The 23,231-nt window shown below is 42.2% G+C and overlaps 2 protein-coding genes across 2 annotated transcripts in view; one reads left to right on the top strand and one right to left on the bottom strand.

The window, feature by feature from the left end:
• The window catches only part of MINDY2 (MINDY lysine 48 deubiquitinase 2), a 31,775-nt gene extending 14,055 nt beyond the window's left edge, over positions 1-17,720 (bottom strand). Inside the window, exons 1-6 of the mRNA XM_072345494.1 lie at positions 16,948-17,720; positions 9,828-9,885; positions 8,333-8,397; positions 5,246-5,404; positions 3,747-3,849; positions 1,700-1,842 (exon numbers count right to left, since the gene is read on the bottom strand). Of these exons, the coding sequence (XP_072201595.1) occupies positions 1,700-1,842; positions 3,747-3,849; positions 5,246-5,404; positions 8,333-8,397; positions 9,828-9,885; positions 16,948-17,583 (1,164 nt within the window). The 5' untranslated portion in view covers positions 17,584-17,720. The remainder of the gene's footprint in view (positions 1-1,699; positions 1,843-3,746; positions 3,850-5,245; positions 5,405-8,332; positions 8,398-9,827; positions 9,886-16,947) is intronic.
• Positions 17,721-18,791: 1,071 nt separating this feature from the next.
• ADAM10 (ADAM metallopeptidase domain 10) overlaps positions 18,792-23,231 on the top strand; it is a 39,577-nt gene continuing 35,137 nt past the window's right edge. Inside the window, exon 1 of the mRNA XM_072345742.1 lies at positions 18,792-19,124. Within this exon, the coding sequence (XP_072201843.1) occupies positions 19,070-19,124 (55 nt within the window). The 5' untranslated portion in view covers positions 18,792-19,069. The remainder of the gene's footprint in view (positions 19,125-23,231) is intronic.

The following is a 23,231-nucleotide window of genomic DNA, read 5'->3' as shown; positions in this document are numbered from 1 at the left end:
CAGAAGACAAGCAGTCCATCCTCTAAGGAAAATTCTGTACTCATAATTCACAAGATTGAATTAATTAACCTTGCTTAATATAAACAATGCTTTAATATTTTAAATTTGTAATTACAAGTGTCTAGAAGTACAATTTCCAAGATGAAAATACTTTATCTAGAATATCCTCCAAATTAAAAAGGAAAATGTTTCCTGCACTTTCAGATACTTTCTACAGCCATAAAGTACACTTGTACTTTTATTTACATTTCTACTTCTATTTAAAAACTCAAACCTGTCATCTTTTCATCATGAAAGCAAATATAAAACCAATGTATGAACTCAAATAATAAACTACTAGAAATTAGTCCAAAAAATAGATTCAGAAAAATAAAGAGAAGCAATACCACAATGCCTCAAACATTTCTCAAATGGGGTGGGAGGAAGGAAGCAAAGAAAGAGATAATTTTACCAGACTTATTGCTTTAAGAATATAACTGACTCAAACCACAGACATGCTCTAAGCAGTTATTAGCAAACCAACTATGTTACCTCCTTGTGGAGTTAATCCATTCTTCATCAGACAAAACTGAGCTAAAACTCCGAATAAAATAATTATTCAAAATGCTGAAGATGAGAATGTGACAGTCAAGGTTAACAGATGGGGGAGAAAAAAAGGACCAGTTCCGAGAAATGGAAAAGTACCCTTCGCATATGAAGTATGTGATGTGACAAAATAATACATAGTTTAAAAAAGTGGTCTCTAACACTGTTTTTCCCCTACTTATTAGCATTACATACAAGAGCAAACACTACGGAATTAATTCTATATTTTTATTAGCTGTTACTAAATAATTTCAACAGTTCTATAAAAAAGGTAAGAACTAACTATGTCTATATGTCAGAGAAATGCCCAACTACACCCACTATTTGATACTGTAAACCTAACAAATTCTACCTCAAAACATTTGAGGGTTTCAGTTAAACCTTAGAATGCAATTTGACTGAGGCCTTTTTTGCCTAACACTCAGATACAGAGAAATAAACTATCACTTTACAACAAAGTTCTGTCAGAACAAAGTCATTAAGAACTTGCCCAAGGTAGATTTTCTGCCACATGGAAGGAGTGTGAGAAACACACATCATGCAGCCACCTGCTTTCAGCATCCTGCAATACTCCTTTCGCAGTTCACACCACTTTGCCTCTCCAGTCTCAGATTTAATTGCATTCCTAACAAAGGGAACCAATACTACAGTTCATCTGAACTTCTCCAGATACCTGGTATTTTGAATACTAGGATACATCTATACAGCTACTCACCTTCTGGTCCAAACAGGAAACAAAATTTGCTATCTTCAGAAACAAGAAATTAAATAAATCCATTAACTTTATCCTTGCCATTTACATAGTGCAAATAAATTTAAACCATATAAGAAATTTACATCATTCCACACAATCACAAAGGGAGTTAAAACAGGGAAGAGGCTGAACATTAAAGGAGAGCTACAGTAAGGTTTAAAACAATAGTAGACTCTGATATGCTAATCAATACATCACAAGTGATGCTTGCTGCAGATCTTAACATTCACCACAACCCATACTTACAATAACAACAAATTGGAATTTATTTGTATTTCACAACAAGGAAAAAACATGCTTTGCTTTTACATTTGAACATAAACCACAAAATACAAAAAGCAATAAAAACATGGAATATACCTTGTATTTGGTCATGGTGCTAAAATGGTTGTTCCTGAAGAACACGCAGAGCTCTCCCTCCTGGACAGCTGAAGTCAACTCACACAGTCCATGGTACGTCAACTGCGTAGCCGTATTATTTAGGAACTGCTCAGCTACAAAGCCTATAAAAGCAAGACATACTTTTGTTTGTTTACTACATATGCCTATAAATATAGAAACCTGGCAGTCTTCTTACCCCAATTTACGCCAAGAAAAATATTTTTCATGTGTCATCACAGCAAAGAAAGAAAAAGCCTTACAAATTTATTTCTCATTGCATCGTCTAACTAAAACTGAGTTAGAACTGAATTCCACTTTTAAAGCTCACTTGCTAAAGTATTTACTTATTACTCTTAATTAAAACAGGACTTAAGGGGATGCTCATCACAACACCATGCTGTTAACATACAAAACATCACCTGACTTATTCCTCACAAGTGACTGTTGAGTGTGAGTACAAAATAAAGACAGGAGGTTGGTATAACAGGTTGACTGAAAACAATGGCTAAAAAGTAAAACAAAAATACCACGTGCCAATACATTTATCCTTCCAAGTTTCAGTCATCCATATCCCCTTTCTTCTCAAGTGCAGGCAGAAATTACAGCAGCAAAAAAGAACCAATCATGAGAATTCAGGGAAACAGCTGTGAACTGGAAGCATGGAAGGAAACTACTGCCATTCAGTAACACACTCGTCAAAGGCAGGAGAATGCATTCTAGGCTGTATAAAAATTGTTAATGAAACCTGTTGTTGAAAAAGACCAGATGCACAATGTCAAAATACCAAACTCTTTTTATGCTCACCTATACATACTCAACTACCAAGCTCTCGTGTCCTTCTAAGCTACATAAAGATTTTCACACCAAGGTACCGCTTCAGATCTCATTCATCATATTTAGGATTTACCAGTTGTTAACATCTGCCAAAATGCCTCCTTAACTATAAACCAGTCAGACTGGAAGAGACTTGTTTGAAATTCATTTTATAAATGAGTTAGTTCAGAAAGCACCACCACAGTATTTATGTGATATATGACAACGTGCTCTGCACACTTCTCAATAAACTACAGTAGACATGAAATTTCGCAAGGTAGAATCCCTTACACCTTGGTTACTTTCTCCACAGAACAGCAGCCATCAAACAGAATTTTACATGGCTCAACAATACCACATTCTAGCCTTTGGCTTAGCCTAGGGACCCAGGTAGTAGAATTCCACTGCTGGCACTGTACAATATTCATCACTGGCCTACTGCCAAGAAATATGAAAACAAAACAAGACCAAAAATGAGAGGTTGAAAGGATTGCTTTTTGTCCTCAACAGCAGTTGTCCAGCACTGTAGGACTGCTAAGCAAGTGGGCTCTGAATGCTGAGACTGCATTCACTCCTTTGCAACTAACAGCTGTAAAAGTGGTCAAAAGAAAATACTCCATTTGGATCACATGCCAAGCAAGCAGAGAATTCCTCAAAAAATCATGTCCTGTGCCCTTTAGCTACAAAGGAACAAAACAGAAGGAAACTTCCTCTTTTATTTGTAAATATCTCCCATCACCTTACTTACACGTAAATCTGAACAAAACAAAAATACGATCTTTCCCATTCTCCTCCCTACTGAGCTACAGATCTAACAGAACACATTCGGAGCGGGAAAAATGATTTGGAAGTTCCAAAGCCTTAGTGCTGTAAATTACCTGTATGCGTTCAGAAATGCTATCACTGAAATGTTCTTTATCACGTAGGAGATAATACACAGCCAAGGTGAAATGTGAATGTTGTCCATAACACCTTTTCATAAAAGGAAGTTGCCTCTACTTTTAATTCATAGCTCAAGAGAATCAGGTTGACTCTTGTTTCAGAAATTGCAAAAGAGAAGTTGAGACGAGCACTGTGCTATCTGCCTACCCAGCAGACACCAAGCAGCTCACCACACCTGTATCACAGCATACCAGGACCCACACACAAAATAAGAAATGAAGATTTGATATAGTAGATAATTAGATTAAAAAAATAGAAAAAAGTCACCCACCTTCACTAACCAGTTCGCTGTTGTCAGACTGCTTACAAGAAATTATCTTCTCCACGAGCTGATTGTAACTGCAGTTACCAACTGCTTTTACTATGTCAGCAACCTGGAACAGGAGGAAACAGCATGCAAAACAGGAGAACTTATCCTTGTTAAGAACAAAACTACAAGCTGCAAGTAATCACTCATAAGAAACAGGCCCAGCAAACAGAGGACTGTTAACCCCCTAAGACCAAAAAGCTCTAGACAAGGCTGTTGTATGTTTTCCAAACTCAGATATTATTTAGAATCCAGAAAATAAAACCCAGCATCAAAAATTGTTGGTAAGCAGGAAAGAGAAGAGTACAGGATGCAATCTGTAACAGGAACGTTCTCCCTTTTGGTTACTTCTCCTTCCTGATGTTTAGTGTTCAAGTTACAGAACCCCCAGAGACTCAGGTAAACATCACTGAATATACCTGAAACACATAAATGTCCTCTTTGCAAGCGTCATACTTCATTAGAAAAAATGTGGCACTTCTAAAACCTATAAAGGATTTCATCGTAGAAGAAGCCACACAAGAACAAACCCAATGAACATATGATTATTATTTTTTTTAATAGCAGCCATCTCTTAATCATCCCAATGGATCTTAAAATAAAGTATCATTAAAGTTCTTAATTTGCAGCTTAAAGAAACTTCAAAATTACTATATGTTTTTGGACTACAGCTATGATATATGATCCACTATGGTATAAGTCATGTAGGGTACACCAATATCTGACAGCCTTGGACGCAGCCCATTTGCCTACAGTCACCTCTTCTTTATTTGCACTATTACTCTAAATTAAAAGAAAGTTACTTTCCAGCATAGAAGGATCAGGACAGATCAGAAAATAGCAGCTTTCAAGAACAAGTCACGGAGGGGAAACAAACCCAAACAAACAGGAAAAGAAAATCAAGGCACATTATTCCAGCCAAACACCCCAGCTTCATCTTTCACCTCACGCAAATAGTATCAGTGCACTGTTTAATTAAGCAACACCTCAGTAACATGAAAAATAAGTTATTAAGGTGCAGCTCCCCTAATTGGTTTTAACGTCCTCAGTTCTCAAAAACTGTGTTACTGGTAGATGTAAATCGAGTAAAGAAAAGAAGAAAAAACCCTGTATTCCTTTCAAGTGTTCTCTCATGAGCTTCCAAAAGCATCTGAGTGGTAGGTACACCCTAAGGCAACTCCATCCTCCAGAACGATTGATTACATGAGTTCCGTATATTTCAATGCAGCAGATTTTGAACCCATACAAAGTTACTGCACTAAGAAAAAATAAGAAAATCGCTATCTAGATTCACTCCTCTGAGGAGAAGTCATTTCTTTTTCTGAGCAGATTCTAAAATATCAGTCACCACATTCATTATTAATGACTCAGTGAAAATTCTGAAACATCCCCCCCCCTCCCCCAAATAAAATTTGAATAACTTATTTTCAGTTTGATTATGGGAGGGGAAAACAAAAAGTTACCTGGGGATCCACTAACCATCCGTGGTACAACGGGATATCAAGAAGGTCAAACACTATGCATTCCGGGGTGTATTCAAATACTCGGACACCTGTAAACTTCACATTGACATCCAGACCTGTCTGTAACTTATGCAGAATTGCCATTGCATCACTCATATTCTGACAACAGAGAGAAAAAGAAACACCAAATAGAGCTTTGTACACTCAGCAATTACACATCAAGTCAATATTGCTTAAAAAAATGTAGAAAAGGGGAAATTTGCTGCAGAACCACTTCAACGCATGTTTGTATGATGTTTGTATTACGTACACCACTGCAAAGTGCACAGCTCAACACTGTTCAATTACATTTTTGTATAAAATGCCTGCGTGGAAGAGAATGTATTACCACTTGTATCCTCACTGTACATCCACCACTGTTTATTCACACTGAAGGAGAAAAAAAATCCCATGCTACAATTGCCACAAGGTCACAATAAAGACATAGCTCAGAAGTCTTCAGAATTTTCCACCAAGTGAGAGGAGTCCACAAGGAGCATCATCAGAAAGTACATGAGGTATTTGCAGAAGATTCGGGGAACAGAAGAGGTTTTTGTTTGCTTGGCTTTTAACATTTTGTTGCTTAAGAGGAATTCAGAATTGCAACAATGGTTTTAAAAAAAGAAGCCACAACAAAATACAGAAGTGTAGACTGAAAAGGAAACAGTGAAGATTCAGAGTCAACCCAATGATTATTAAAGACAGTTTCTTTTGAGTTGTATTCCTTTCTAAGACGGTTAAATGAAAGAAGCACAATTAATGTAGTCATGAAGGGAAGAAAAAACTAAGTGAATAAATGAATATATAGGACAGGTTATGAAAGAAGTAATGAAGAGCTTGGTAGGCTAACAAGATGCAATCGGGGAATGGGGAGATGTCATTTTATCACTTCAGAAACTACTTGCTGACTTCAAAAGAAAACACAGTCTACTACACAGTAACATAACCAATATGTTAATCTGAACACTCCTTTCTGCAGCATGTTCATGGACAAATTAATAGAGGAGAACACCAATTAAAGCCTGCATATTAACAGTGTATGGCAGACCTCACTATTTGTCAGAAATCTAAGAAGTCTGCCTGTGCATCTCGTAACTTAGTATTCTAAAGAGCATACAGATTAAAGCATACAACACTGATCAATTAAACGTCATCACCAGCTCTAAATGATCCAATTCTAACAGATCTGCATTTGTCAGAAAAATAAAGGTTAGTTAATTCTTGAAAAAGTTTTAGACAGTCCTACCCAGGGGACAGACACAAAAGGTGAATGTGAAACCTGTAAGCAGACACACACATAAAACACCTCTGCCCACACCCCCTTGCACATTGCTTTGCACATACAGCAGTGGGGTTCCACTTGTATTACTATAACTACAGACAATAACAGCTTACTTTAGAAGTACGTTTAATAAGTACAGACCAAGTATCAAGTGCTAAATCCTATCAGAGGCCTTCTGTAAGAAACAATGCTATTCTGATTGCTTTAGTACATCAAGCCTATGGCAAACAAGCACCAGCCATTCACACACATCAGATCACACATCCGCAGAATTAGTTGCATTTATTTTGTAATGTTTACAAATAAAGCAAAAATACATCAAGCTGCCCAAAGAACTACAGATTTCTCACTATAATCTGAACAGTACCATTTCAAAGTAACACATTTCTAACAAATAAATGCAAATAAGTAACGATGTAACTATACAACACAGTTGCATTAAAACTTGATGCTTTACTGTTTTTAAAATCCAACTTTCATTTAAATACTTAGTTAATACTCCTGGGTATGTTGTTACTGGCAAGAAAAATCGTAGCTGCAACATGAATAAAAGCACCACATCATTATGCTGAAATGACCCTAAAATCCAGCCTTACAAATCCAGGCCTTGCAAATATCTTCTGAAATTTCTTTTATGTTTTAAGAAAAAAACCATAATATTTGGGGTAAAGAATATCACCTGTTATGACGTGATAAATAAAACATCAAGACATAGTTCCGATGCTTGTGAAATGTAATAACTGTATGAGACTTGTGGCCTACTTGGTTTCTTTTTCCCCTCTTAAGCAGCATGACTTGTGCAGCTAGAAGGTACGTGTGAATGGAATGTAGAACTGGGGCTGTTTTTATAAAAATTGCACAGTTGCACATTTACTGAAAGTATTTGTGACATTTACTTAGTAAACCCATATATTTGAGCAACTGAAAGCCACAGAGGTTGTACTTTAACCAGGTATATAATTTTCTTCAGCTCCTGGTAGTTGATTATTGCTATAATCTTTAGCAGGAATACATGTAATCTTTTGTGAAGAGAAAAACAGCTAATCCAGATATCACAAGCAGAATTCGTGTCACTTGATACAAAGCACCAATTCTGAAAAGAATCTTCATTTTAACTATCCCACTATACTCAGGTTGCTCCAAAAGTAATACCTCTAATTTACTTCCAAGGAAACTATAACCAATACACAGAGCACACTGACACTGCTTGACAGAGCAATCTCTCAGCTACAAAACACGTTTTCAACACTGTCACCACCATTAACTATTCATTTTCACCAGCAATGAACGAGAGCCTGCATACTGCACTCACAGAAATCTGCACCAGTGTGAAGAATATCAATGTTTATAAATTGAATCAACCTCATTTTTCTCCATCACCACTCAAAAACAGGTCTCTTGCTTTGCCTACACCCTCAGTTACAGTCTAGCAGAGATCACAGAATGCAGCGTGCTAAAAAATGCAAAACAGATGACTTCAAAGACCAGCCACTCTTCTACACACTTTCATGTGTACCTCCATGTTATCCTTCATCAATACGAACAAATTCTTACATTACACTCATTGCAAGCAAAAAAAACCCCAACGATTTGTGTGTTAAGATTGCAAATTTTTCTTCACTAGTAGGAAACACATAACTTATACTCTACAACAACCCAACAGAATAGGGAAAAGTACTAACAATGGTTTGTAACAGATCGATAAACCTTAGGTGAAGAAAAAAGAAACAGACATAAGCAATTGGATTTTAGGAGTAGCTTCTTACCTGCTCGTAATTTAGACGCTGAATTTCAGATATCTCTTTGGGTTTTGCATCAAGGATATAATCTCCTGAAAAAGGAAAAATAAAATCAAGCTTACTCGAGATTTCTATGAATACTTATGACTGAAGCTAAACAATCATAAGTATGTTCTTTCCTTCACTGAGTGAGATGCTACTGTTTTATAGCCTGAATTATAAGTATAGAGTAAAATATAAAAATAAATAATAGTAAGGTTAAATATTGACAATCACAAGTCAAACGACAAGTGTAATTACTAAAACAGCATTCCATAATCACTTTGACTATCATGCCAGTCTCCTAATTATTCAGAAATTTGTGTTCCCTCTGCACCTCAACCTAAAAACATAAATTCAAACCATTTACAAAAAGATATGGAATTGCATAATACAATTTTAAAAACACAGACATGCATCCTGGCTGATGCTACAAACATTTCTGCACATGTTTCCATACACTGGTGACTTTGAAAGACTTGTGTTCCACCTGTGCCTACACCACGAAGGTTATTAATGAGCTATGGAAGAACTACTGGGCAATAGCCAATCACGTTGACTGAACAGGGGCCTCAAGAATTTGAGACAGTGATTTTGAAATTCAAATAAGATAATTCCAGAAGGTAACATGGGACTTCAAAACAAAACACTTCCAGATACATCTTTAGCCAATTGCGATTAGGCAGTGAGCTCAGACAGCATTATTCTATCGATATAACTAAAGTGTTTAACATAGGCAATAACAGTTCTTATTTAACATATACTTTTTTTTTTCTGCCACTGAAAGATTCAGTGATATATTTTTAAAATGAACAAGCTACCTCCTTCACAAACAAAAAACTTGCTATATTTTCCTCTCTTTCCTCCTGATTAAAAAAAAAAAAAATCAAACCTAGTTAGTATATTAAGCTCAAACATTTTACATTTGTCAGGCTACAAAGAGCTGCGGTGCATATAGCTTCAGAACTAAGGCAAATGCACTTTTAACATCTGGATCACTGTGCACTGTTGAAGTTACAGACTTGTCAGATGAAACGGTTGCAGCTTTGCTGCAGACTGACTCTGGTAATGGAACAATGCCCACAAAGGAGAGACCCAGTCACCATGACAACTAAATTCATTTTTCATGTTATTTTAATTGGGTCATAGTACCAAGGATTAACATTACTGCTGACAATTAAAGGCACAATTCACTCAATCCACTCTATAGTTAAGTTTAAATCTACCAGCATGTTGGCAAACTAAGCTGCATCAACTGTATGACTAGACTAATAACTTTGGAAAGCAGTACATAAGACTTTTTGTAGCTTGTGAATTAAAACATGAATTAAAACATGAATTACTGAACACCACGAGTAGTTTTTTTTGAAATATATATTCAAGTAAAACTGAGTAAAGAAAGTCAGTAAAAAAGTAAGAGTCCTAATATTCACTAACAAGCATAATATGCAACAGAAAGCTACTGTGAAAACTGATCACTAACCTAAATATTCCATCAGCTGTTCAGCCGTTATGATCTCCATCATTGGTGGCAGCTTAACCTGTGAAAGTAGAAGTATATTGCCTGTGAGATTTCAAAACAATGCAATGTAGAACTTACTAACAGCGACATTTTAGCCTGAAGTTTTCCGATCCCATTTGGCTCACTGATTTTTAAAAGCATTCACCTACTTGGCCTTCATTAAATAACAGCTATGAGAAGAGATGACAACACTTGAGAAATGATGACAACACTTTAGAGAAATCATATACATCCAACCCTTTCTTTCAGTTGCATCTCTGTACCTAGTGTTCCCTCCTCTCACCAAGACCTCCCACCAGTAATCCCAACTTCATGGGATTTTGCACTACTCGTTGTGCTATCTCAGCTGAAAGCACCCAGGATAAACGGACTGAGAACTGTGGCCACAATTTGTTAAGAAAGTCACTTTTGTGTATCTCTTAAGCGGTCTTAACTTGAAAGCTCCCATGAACACGCAAGAGGCTGCAGAGAACCTGGCAGCAGCAGTTGGTGGAACAGGAAAGACAATGCTCATGCAGGTTTGAGAAAATGACCTCCCAGCATCTCATCCCATGCTCACACATCAAGGGTTTGATTTCACTCCAATACGGAGGAGACCAAGAGCACACAACTCAGTAGCTGAAACTTCCATCTTCCTTGATCCATTCCTGTCACCATCACTTGCTAAAACTAAGCACTCTGGCAGCAGCTCAGACCTTCTTAGATACTCATCTCATCCATCCAGGATCCTGGTTAAACACTTTTGTTGCTCACTCCCATTTACATACCTCCCTGCAATAAAAGCCCAAAAACACACATACACAAAGCCATGTATATCAGTATCCGCAGGAGCAACGTAAGACTATTCAGACTTGTTTTGGGTTGGTTGTTTTTGGGTGTTTTTTTGTTTTTTGTTTTGTTTTGTTTTTCTTCCCCCTCTCCCTCCTTCTATTTAACTCTTCAGTTTTTCACCTTCTCATCCTCTCCTCAACATCATACTAGAGAAAGTCAAGAAATTCTGGTATTTCAAGTACTAGAAGCTCTTTCAAAAAGAAATTCCCCAACTCCAATCACTGTTCTCCAGACAGAAGAACACAGTACTTGGAAGCATCTGGGGAAGAAAGGAAATGAAAGGACGAACACAGAAGGCAAGGGAATTAAAGATTAGGGGTTATAAATTGTTAGTAAAGCAGGAAATTAGTGAAGCATAACTTTGCAAGAAAGAAGGCTTAATTAGTTCTGCTACTTGGAAAGAAAAAAAAAATAAACCTTTAAATGATAGGAATTAAACAAGAAGAAAAATCAGCCATGCATTCAAAGGCACAGCAATTTTTGGAAACACATTTTAAATGAGAAAGAACTGACTGTAACTTACAAAATGCCTTAACCTCTTCCCCAGACTTAGGAAAGTTTAAGTAACCTTTGAACCTGCTCATAACATTCATTTTGTGCGTGCACAAAAACACAAAACAATGTGTCGTGTTGATAACAACTCTAAAGATTTGAAAAGCTGACTCTTACACACCCAGTTCCGAAGTGGCACCATTTAAGCCCGAGCAACCATTGGCTCTGCACGCTCCTGAGCCAGATAGAGCTGGGCTGCTTCACTGCTGCATATCTAGCAGCCCAGAACAAAACTGCTTCAACTACCTAGACCCTTTGAGATGTCTTTGGGATTGCGAACAGGACAGCTGTATCTGCATCACATGAAGAAAATCCAGCACACTACGTCAGCTATTAGTAGGATTAGAGTGATGATTTCTTCAAGACTGAGGTTAGTTTTATTGTTTCACTGGTTTGATTTTTTGTTAACCATAGAGTTCAACTTGGGGATTTCTGCTCCACACCACTTTGAGGAATGTAGAAGCACGCCTCCATTACCAACAGCAACTATAAAACATAATTCCACTGTTTGCTTTTAAGTTCCACATATTTGTAGCATAAATATATTCATGTTTCATACTTCATTGATTAAATGAAGGATTATAAGCTTATAAACCTCGATTTCCTCTCAAATGGTCGTGGTCAGCAATTTGTATCTTACTGACGAAGCAAATTAATTTTACTCGTATCTGTAGAATTTTCCATAGTCAGATGATTTCACAAGCTAAACCCCAACATTAACTGCTTAATTAAATGCTAAACAAATCATTCACAGCTTAATTTTAGACCTGGCATATTTCATGGGACTTCAATCAAATCTCTGCGGTGGACTAAGGGGGTTCCAACCTGGTCAGAAGTACTTTGGAACAGAATTGATTTGATATACAGAAAGCGTGACATTGCCAGCTGCTCAGTGCCTCATTAAGCATTCTTAAGCTATAGGAAACATACCAAAGAGAAGTTAACAATACCACAAAACTTCAGGGGAAATAGAAAAAAATCACATAGCATCAGTCACTGTACGCATTTATCAGCAGAAGAAAGCAACAGTAGATAAAGTTGGTGTCCAAAACAATCTTAATCTGAAGGACAGAAAATTTACCACTAGACTCCAAAGCTTCATTGCTAGAGTAGTCACATTTTAGGAAAAAAGCACTTCCTCAGCTCCCACCCATTTCCCATACTTTTCTACTGCTGTTTCCTCGTCTTTCTTCCTAACACTAGCTAGTTTTGTTTCTGTTTTCTTTCCCTTTCTTCAGAGTAAGAAAAGAAATCTTTATTACCCAACTATGTGAGGTACAGTTGAGCCACCCTTGTAATTAAAAAGCAGTTGATAAATAAATGTTCATACTGAAGAGTTAGTCTGACAAAGCCCATGCAGCTTCCGTGTGTTAGACAATGACAGGAAAATAAATCGTACCTTTAGATAATCCCCACTGTATTCTCCCAGCTCTTCAAGAAGGCTTTAAAAATTAAGTGATTTTGTCCTGTACTGAAACTAACACTACCAAAGAAGTTTGTGTTTGTGTATAGAGAAAGGGACGTTTCTACTAAAAGTTTCTAGTTATGTTTACACAGAAACACAGGGGCTGGAAGGGACCTTTGGAGATCACCTAGTCCAGCATACTCACTAAAACACACTCCCCACAGTAGGTTAATGGGAAAGCATCCAGGCATGTATTTGCTACTCCTCTGAATTCAGTGTTTGGGAAGAGGTTAGCACAGCTTCAAACCGCCCCAGAAAGATTCATACTTCTTGCAAACACACAGACTCACTGAATATCCTGAATTGGAAGAGACCCAAAAGGATCATCGAATCCAGCTTCTGTCTCCACACAGGACCAACCACTTTTTGCCTTGCAGAGAAAGCTTCATAAACTCATCATGATCACCTGATAATTTTAATATCTTCCTCCCCAGACAGGTTTCCTTCAGTCCCTTCAAACAGGTTTCCTGCTCTAGAAAACACACAATTATAGTGCCACTGATCTGTAAGCTCAACTCATCTCACAGATGCAGGGAGGAAGGCTGCCAAGGCCTCTGCTGAGTGCTCATCAGAAGCTCACTGGCATCTCATCCTTGGAAGCTGAGTTCATACGAGCAATCTGTGCAAATTCTGGCCATAAGGAGGTTCAGCTCAATAAAAAGCAGCAGGTCACACGTACTAACAAACCCAACACATACAGCAGGGGCATACTGCACTGAGCTACACTGAAAAACAGGCCATTTTATGAGAACCTCAAACAGAACATTTCCAGCAAAATTTTTTTACCCTACCTGTTCCTGCACCTCAGTTTGGATATATCTAAGCATAAGTGGTTATATAATGTTTACTTATGTAACTGTTAGTCATCTAAATAGGTAGTTCATAGAGTTCTAAGTTACCAAATTTTTGTAGAACCATGCATGTAGGGAACATCATTTCCCAAACCTTCCTTTATTTGATATGGCTGTGATCTGCATAACTTTGAGAGATACTGTTTATGTATGCTACTGGAACTATTCTACACAAAACCTGTAACAAGAAGTTATTTCACGTGTACTCACTTTCCAAGGCTTCAGTGCTAGTACTGTTAATTATATTTGTATTAAAATGTTTTCCCTTAGGCTTATTTTATATTCCAAAATGATTTGTGTCCTCTTTTCTCTGGATGTTTCAGGTAAGTATTTTCTGTGCACAACCTACACGAGGAACACGGAGCAGAATTACACTGCACATTCACTAAGCCTTTAGCAACTGAAGATCACCACACAGCAGATCTTAAGAACACAGAATTGAAGTTTGCTGTAATCTCAGAAAGTTATCAGAAAGTAGTGAGTGGGCCACACCTAACGAACACCACAAAAGGAGACTCAGAAAAGCAAGCTTTGCATTGCAAAGCGTAAGCACGTAGTAAGCTGAACCTGTGAAGAAAAACTGCAAGTCTACAGTCTGAAAGATGGTACCCAAAGCTGCTCTATACCAGAAAACCCATGCTTCTATGTATATTTTGAACTTTTTACTTCAATATTTCACCCCCATTTATTTCGGTGGCAGAAGCCTAAATAATTACCGCACTGCTTTTCACAACAGCTACATATCCAACTTTCTATCGCACTGCTTTTGGTTACTTTTGACTCAGAGCATTTCTGTAACATTTCATTAGTAACCCCTCAGCTCCATCTCCTAAGGGCTCTACAAGCAGTCTGCAGAGAGGAAAAAAACACAGTGATTCACAGTTTTAACATCTGAAAGCATAACTTGCACAATCCGACACCACAGAGCTGTATGTCCAGACTCTCCTGGAAGCACTGGATATGAGAGGCAGCAATTTTACAGCAAGCTTAGTTTCAAAAAATCTGCTTCTATTGCAAAGTTACTGAACAATCCCAGTGTGTGCTACTACTTCAGAATTTCCAAACACTCGCTCACTGCCAAATCTCACAGGTACAAATATACAGGTGCTATACGCTTACAGAAACAAATATTTTGAAGCAGTCTTTAAACTTATATCATTAAATGAGGATATTAAATCTAATCTCAAAAATACCTCCCAAAGATACAGTAAAAATTGAATAGTTGCTATGAATTTTGCTCACTTAACAAGCAAGATCTTCAAATTCATTAGGAAGAATTACTTTGAGTGTGCAACACACCTACTTCAAGTGCAGGAGATCTTCCTGTATTCAGTTATTGAGATAAGCGAAATAATGAACTACCCATAGCCCTCACTAAGAGACACTGTCAAAAAACTGTTCCAGCAGGCAACTGGAACACACCAACAGGAGATCACAAAGCTGTTAGCATAGTTAAAATGATATTCTAGTGCAGAGGTAAGGAACTTGAATTTTGAGGAGCTGAAATGCCTGAAAAAGTGATTCTCAATATATCCAAGCATTTCAGTTTATTTTAAGGCATGTTTCCATGATGATGGCTTAGAGTATTAAGAAATAAATACCAGTTTCAGTTCTAAACAAATTGGCCACGTGCAACTCAACACAATGTGAATTCAGCTTTCACTACTGCACAAGTAGTGCACACAGTGATGGATCTCGAAGTAAACACTCCCATTCTGGGATAAACTAAGCATGTAATTGGACATTCTACTGGAAGTACTCAAAAACCTAAGGACTAGTACTGTAATAGTAACATTTCTCAGCTCTGAGCACTCACACCTGTCATCTGAAGCTGTATGAAACTTTTAGTCATCCTGTAGGAAAATACAAACTCAGCTGTATCAGGATACAGATAACTGTTTCTATAATCCCAGCAACAAAAAATGTAAGGGCAATCCAATGAGGCTTTTTTATTCCCACTAGCTTATAAATTTTGATGCCACGTTCATTCTTGCTAACATAGCAGTTGATCAAAGCAGAATGTCAGATAAAGTTCTGGATAGATGGCAGTAGAAGAAAGTAATTGTATATTTATGGAAGGAAAGGAAAAATGCTAAGGAACAAAACCTCTTAAAAATTAAGAGCACACAATAAGGACAGCACTGTCCCATTTATATCCTGCCATTAAATGAACACTTAAAAAGATAAATCCTGGGACCATCCACATCTTCTAAAACACCGCCACCACAAAGAATGATGCTGAACCAGTTCTTCAAGGCCCTGCACTCATCTTTATACATTAAAGAGGAAGCATACAATGAAAACATTAACTACTGAATTCTACAAAGCCCTATACAAAACCTGCATAATGCAACAGTTTTGTGCCACCCACAACTCCCCTGTGCTGCTCTCAGCAAGGTCTCAATGGCTACATCAGGAAACCCACAGCTTTCCTCCTGATCCACAAGCTATTCTGCTTAGGAAAGTGTACAGAGACAAAAAGCCCCAACCAGCATTAATCTTCTGAAAGCCTAAATGCTTTCTTAGTGGAAAAAGATCAAAACGAAAATACTATATTACCTGCTACGTCTCTGAAAAGCCTACAGCCACTACCATACCCCATTTCTTTCCCTTGATTCTATACGTACAAAATACACTCACAAGATTTCCCTATTCTGAGGTCTCATCACCTCACACCAATCCTTCAGGGTTGCATTAGCAGCAATTCTTGAGACCCCACTCCCTTGTTTCGTAAGGCACACAGAGTAACAGCTCCTCTCTGATGGTGGTACTTTTACATAAGCATCAGTAGCTATGATACACGTTATACTTGAGTTATCTATTTTAAAGATGTGCAAGTTATAAAGGACTTACTCTAAGACCACAGGAAGTCATCTGTACAACAATCAGACCATAAGAACTCCCAGGCCCCAAAGCGCTGCTTGAGCACGGCCTGATTCACTCATCACCATCTCAGACACAGAACTCCACAGACGGATCCCTCTTATTCAGCAAGTTATTTGTGCAAATTCGCATTTTGTAAGGTCTGCATACATTTCTAATCAATATTAACCCATTTTCCTAAAACATCGCTTAAGTTTCCAGTATTAAAAACATAGATTTTCACTAGAAACCTGAAAGCATCTGCAAAAAAAACAAACACCAAAGAAACAAACAAACAAACACACAGTTCAGAAAACGACTCCCAAACTTTGATTTTTATAGCAGCGCGACCAAGATATGAGTCCGTACACGACAGCAGCACGAGCAGCGCGCCGGCGGCAGGCAGCAGCACGCCGTTACTGAGGCGCAGAACAGCAGCTCGGCCCGCAGCACACGGCCGCAGGTGCTCCGGCCGCCGCCCCGCAGGCCCCGGCCCTCCCGCCCCGCGATGGCGCCGTACCTTCCAGGCCAACAGCAGCACGTTCATGATGGCCAGCAAGGGGCAGGGGCCGTTCTCGTTCTGGGTGATGACGGGCGTGTTCTCCTCCTTCCAGCGCACCCACTTGATGTGGTACACCGACTGCCCCGGGAAGCGCTCCTTGGAGGCGGCGAGGAGCTGCGCGCCCGCAGCGGGCCTGTCCGCATCGGGCTGTGGGGCCGGGCCCCCCGGGCCGGCCTCCACCGCCTCCTCGGCATCGCTGTTGAGTTCGGAACTGCTGGGGCAGCAGGAGTGCAGGTTGGAGAACGACTCCAGCGAGTCCAAGCTGCGGGACTCCTCCCCCGGGGGGCTGGCGGCCCCGCTGCTCCCGGAGCCGGCCCCCGCCGTGCCGCTCTCCGAGCCCGGCGCCGCCCCGGGGCTCTCCGGGAGCGTCGGCCCCACGCTGTCGGCGGCCCGCGGGGGAGACGCCTCCCGAGGGGCCGCGGGGGTCGGCGTTGGGGACGGGCTGCGTCGCCCACCGCCCTCCTCGGCGGGCCCGTCCCGGCAGCCGCCGCCGTCGCCGGCCGCCGCCTCTCCCGGGAGGAGCCGCTCGGCGGCGCCCCCGCCGCCACTCTTCAGCGGGCCCGGAGGCGGCGGGGGCTGCGCCAGGCTCTCCATGCCCGGACCGGCGGCCGCCCGGCCGCTCCGCGCTCTATTGGCACCGCAGCAGCCGATTCTCTGCCAACGGATCCCGAGACGCCATGACAGCGGCGGCGGCTCCGCCCCGCCGGGGACGCGTGGGCGTGAGCGGAGAGCAGCCGCGGGTCACGGCGGGGCCCGGGGCGGGGGCGCCCCCAGGGCGGGACCAGGGCGGCCGTGGGCTGGGCCGGGAAGAGGGCGGCGGCGGGAAGCGGAGGGGCTGAGGGGAAGCGAGCGGGAGGGGCGCGTCGCCACAACACGAGGCCGGAAGGGGCGGCACGAGGCGGGGCGGCACGAGGCCGTACCCACGGCTGCCCTGAAACGCTGCGCGGGCCGGGAGCGCCCGCCCCGCATCGCCTGTCTGAGGCAGCAGCACGCAGGGGCCGCCCCGCTCGCCCCGCCCGTGTGGGCACGGCCCCGCGCCTGCGCAGAAAGGGCGGCGCGCGACGCCCTGCCCGGCTGGGCTGAGGTAAAGCGGGGCGAGGCCGGTCGCTGCCCGGTTTCGCTTTCGTGTGCGTTTCGTTACGGCTGTAAAGCGTCAATCTCCGATGGTAAAGGTAGCTGTGGTGGAGACGGTGATTTAAGAACTAACACAGTCGCTCAGAGTAACGGAGGCATTTTCTCCTCCCTGTAGTCGCCCACAGCTTTTGGTCACTCACACCGTTTAGATGCGGTTTGTGGAAGGCGATGCCCGGCCGTGCTGCCGTTCTCGCAGTTCTCCCGTCCAGCTCCTGAGGTGAGCGCAGCGCAGCGCGGCTCCTCACGCACAATAATGCGCAACTTTCCTGGGGAGCTGAGAAACGCACGTTCCGTAGGATCCGTTTTATCACAAACTGATCGATTCAGCTTTCCCTCGGAAAAAAGAAAGAAAAAAGCGCGAGCCGTGTCGTGGGAAGGGCGGCTCTGAGGGGAGAAACGGAACGAGACAGAGGAGCCTCGAGAGCGAGTCCCCGGTGACCCGCACGCGCTCAGTGACACCGCGCCGAACGCTGACGGGTTTTTCGCGCCGGGCGGCGGAGGCGCGGCCCGGCCCGGCCCGGCCCATCCCATCCCATCCCATCCCATCCCATCCCATCCCATCCCATCTCATCCCATCCATCTCATCCCATCCCTGCTCCCCCGCGGGGGGGCGCCCTGCGCCTTTAAGGCGGGCGGCGCTCTCGCTCTCGCTCTCCCGCTTGGCGCCGCCCCCTCTGTGTCACGGAGCCGCGGGACACGCCCAGAGCGCGCGGCGGCGGCCCCGCCGGTGGCGTCGCTCGGACGGGTGCGGGGAAGGAAGCGGAGCGGGGGAAGCGCCGGGTGCGGCCGCCGCTCGGTCCCGGCGATCCGCGGGTGGAAGCCAGAGCGGCCCCCGGAGCTTGGGGACAAAGCGGCGGGAGGCGAACGGCTCGCCCCTCCCTATCCCGGAGCCGGCTGGGGCGGATGCGCTGTGGGTAGGCGGCGGCGGGGCCTGGGCCCGGAGAAGATGGATCTAGCGAGGACGATAATCCTGCTGTGCTCCTGGGCGGCGGGTGCCGGAGGTGAGGGGCGGCCGGGGCCCGCTCGGACCGCGGGGCCTCGGCCGGGACGTGGCCTTCCGCCTTCGCCTTCCTCCCTTCCCTTCCCCGGGGTGGCAGGCCGCGGCTGGGCCGCTGCCCGGGGCGCTCCCCCCCCCCCCCACTCGGCCGCCCCCGGGCCCTCGCCGCTCCTTCCGCCTCGGCCCTCTCCCTGCTGCTGGCCCGGCGCCCGAGCCCCGCTGCCGGGACGCACCGTGGGAGGCCGAGGCGGCCGTCGCCTTCTTTATTCGTTGCGTCGTTTCCCTCTCCCCGAGCGGCTGTGCTTCCTCCGGCGCTCCGCTTCCTCGGGACTTTGTGGCGGTGCCGCGGCCGCCGCTTCCCTCCCGTCCGGCCGCCTCCTTCCGCCTCACCCTGGGGGAGCGCCCCGCACCCTGCTGGGCTGTGCGGACTGACGGACGGCTCCGCCGGAGGAAGCGGCCGTGCCTTGGGGACGCTGTGCCCGACCCTAGGCCGGAGGAACCCCGCTTCTGCGTTCTGATGGAAAGTTTGGATGGGATCTCACTGCGGGTGCTCCTCGGCCTTGGGGAGCTCTCGGGGGAACGTCTTGACCCGTTCTAATAGCGTTTAACCAAGGTCAAGACACGGTAGGAAAGTAGTTTGGGATTTTCACACGGTTCAGTTACCGTGAAGTGGACTTCGGGGCTGTTTCCTGCACAGGATGGGTGGAGCGGCAGCGTACGGGGTTTCTTGTTTGGTTTCCTCTGTTTGGCTTGGCACTTCTCTTTATCCCGGCTTTCTGTGTATCAGCATGTCGGTTTGTGAACAAAGAGTTGACTCTGAATCCTGGCTTCTGTGCGTTATCAAAAAGTAACATCAGACCACGGGAGAAGTTCAGGCTGCGCTTGTGGCAGTGAGGTGATGCTGCGATAATGGGCAAAAAGCCATCTGCAGGAGCACAGCTCAGCCCATTATTTATATTGTTAGAAGCAAACAAAAGATTTTATTGATGACTTATCCCATGTGACCCCTATTAAAATTAAGAAAATTATTAGCATGCTTTTCACGGCCTTCTTTTCTAAACTAAACTGCTGGCACAATTAATTCAGTGATTCATTAGCAGTTGTGAGAGTTGTAGGCAGGAAAGCATGCTTCAAAGTTCACATCATTTTAATGTGCGAGCTATGCTCTGGATATATAGAAGTGACTTCATGAGATATATTCTGAAAATTTGCATTATATTTGTTTTCTTTAAGAGAACAATGGGCACCTTCAATGTTTTGGCATGAGGAAGTACTCCTTGTTTTGGGAAACGAGCATGTGGCATTCAGTGTTTGACAACACACAGCAAACTTGAAACAGAACTTGATGATGCTGGGTTGGAACCTAGGAATGATGGCTGATCTGCATCTCAGCATAAAGCTTTCCTGGGGGAAGTTTATTATAACTGTTGGATTGAAGTTCTTTTAATACTAAAAATATCTATTAGCTTCTAATTATATTTCTATAATTTCTTAAGTACTACGAAGTATTACTGAGAAATAGAGTTCTTCGTTTAAAAGATATTCTTCTGGGCAGTGTTAATCCTGGGGAAAAAAGGAGCACATCAGGTTCATCGCTCTTAGCAGCGTCACTGTGAGAACAATCTGAACTGGAAACAACTGGGAACAAAACGTCCCTATGCTCAGTTGTGTGCGGCTCCTCTTGTGCTCACCGGTTCTGCTCAAATCCTGAAGCAAGCAATACTTCTCCTTAAAGATGTCTAGTTTAAAGCCACGTTGGTATTTGAAATATGGAATTTACAAAATTTCTTAGTCCATACCTTTTCCAATGCTCTTCCACCTGTTTAGACTGTGTTGTGCTTGGAACGTTTTTCTGTTGTAGTAGTCTTCAGATGATGTTAAATAACAGTAGATTAACAGAACTGGTGGCAAGTTTAATTCACAGTTTGTGAATCACAAAGTCAAGCTCTTAAAATATTAAGATGTAATTTAACTTGTACTTATATACTGTTTTATTTGACAGTTTATTTGAGGAGAACCATCAGGGTGATTTAATGCCTTAGAGAAACGTGTTTCAGTTGATTGGAGATTTGTAAGTCACATTAAAGGAACGCAGCCAGAAGCAATCACTGCATGAATGAGGTGTACTGCAGTGTCTGTGTTATGATGCTGTATGACCATCAGTGGGGTTTATGGTTAGAACAGGAGTTACCAGCAGTTCAGTTGGCTAGGACCTGAAGCACATCCTCGATTATATTCTACTATTAGATAACTTTTTGTGCTGTTCGAGAAGTTTGTTTCTGTACTGTCACAACTTTTCTAAGGCAGGAATCCCAGCTGGTCGCTTTGAATACCGTTTCAGTAATATGAAAAGAAATAGGAAAAAGGCAGAATTTATCTTAAATAGATGCATATGTCTTATGCTTCTAGTATGTAGTACTTGGAATTTTTAGGCTTATGTGAAACAATATACAAAGTGAATCTGTACTCTTCATCAGCACCTTCAGAACTGTGTGTTCAGAGGGCTGTTCTCTATTATTAGTAATTTTGATGTGTCTGAAGAAGTTCTTAGTTGGGGGCAATGTCCCTAGTGACTGTTTCATTGAATGCAACAAAAATGCATGCAGGTATATTAAACTTGTTTAAACATCATTGTAAATGGTGATGCTTTTTGAGGAATGGAAATAAGAGAGAGAATCTATCTGAGGGTGATTTTTACAAGTGTGGAAATAGTGCTAGAAAATGTAAAAAATAATAACAAATAAAGAGAGATACCAAGACTCCAAAAGGCAAGAGTGGTCATGCTCAGGCCTGGTTGGTCAGGTGCTGAGTATGATTGCAAGTACATCTGGAAAATATTCTGATATGATATGCTCTTCTATGTTGTTAGGACTTCTGAGCTGCATTTCAGTGCCTTGTGCTGCTGGATATTGAACAGCCTATTTCCCAGTGTGCACACGAGAAATTCTTTTCTGAACACATGGGGGAGTTGTGGGAGGGTGTTTATAAACTGCCGGCATCTGAGTGGTTAAGTCTGCATCTTTGCTATAGATGGAGAAGAATACTAGCCTTCATTAAAATGGCTCTCAGCCTTTAGCACGTATCTGGGATTTACAATTAAAACACTAAAGATTTTATATGGTTGCATGAGGCAGTGTCTGGTAAAGGCAGCTGTCAAGTGATTTCAGGAATGCCCATGGTGATTAAAAATGAATAATATCAGGTGTATATGTAGTAGTTTTGAAATATCATCACTCAAGAACCTAAGACTGTAGTTTATTATTGCTTTTAAAAGGATCTAAAGGTTCAGTTATGCAGTAAGAAGGAGCCACTCTATTGAGCTACTTACTGAGCGGCTGGTGCCTGGTGGTCTTGCCCGGTCATGCATTTCCACTGCTCCTCCTTCACTCCCTCTGCTGTTTGATGGCGTACGGAGTTGATTCAGCCTACTAACTGAAATAGAAGAAATGGCTACTTTCTTGCCAGATATTTAACCTCTGCTGGCTCAGTGGTCAGGGAGAGCATAGGAATGCGTGAAAAAGAGGGTAAAAATGAAGCAGGCATCAGTTACTCTAGTGGTACAGTACTAACTGTGCCTTAAGTGTGTTTTCTGTGAGTCATTTTTGATTATTTGCTTCACCAAAAACTGGCTTGAGCAAAAGAAAATACATTTTTCAGTCCAGTCACATTTAGTGCCGGCTCAAGGGAGGGGCTAAAATGAAAAAGAGCAGCAGGCCCTGCCTTTCTGCTAGCAGTTGTGAAACCACAGCCCAGATTAATTGCTCAGTGAAATTCTAGTTGGGAAATAGATAGTAGGGCTTGTGGCTTTTGATGCACTTCAGCACAGGAGTATTGAATTTGAACGCTACGAATACATCTTAATACTAGTTCCATGTAAGAAATAAATGTACATTTAAAACAACTTGAAAAAGTATAACTTAATTAAAAGTATAGTAAATATTGTCTTAAAGGTATTTATCACAAGCTGGAACTTCAAGTCTGCAAATCAGTGATGATGCTTGCAGTAAAGAGTTGTCTATTGAGTTGGCTTAACCATTGCAAAATGTCTAGCAGTATTTTGGTGGGTTTTTTTCCCACCAACAATCTTGAATTGTAGTTGAACTATTTGCTA

The sequence above is a fragment of the Excalfactoria chinensis genome, chromosome 10 (assembly GCF_039878825.1).
Source record: "Excalfactoria chinensis isolate bCotChi1 chromosome 10, bCotChi1.hap2, whole genome shotgun sequence".
Classification (NCBI taxonomy): Eukaryota; Metazoa; Chordata; class Aves; order Galliformes; family Phasianidae; genus Excalfactoria; species Excalfactoria chinensis.
Note: the sequence above shows the minus strand (reverse complement) of the source record. Positions and strands in the feature narration are given on the sequence as shown.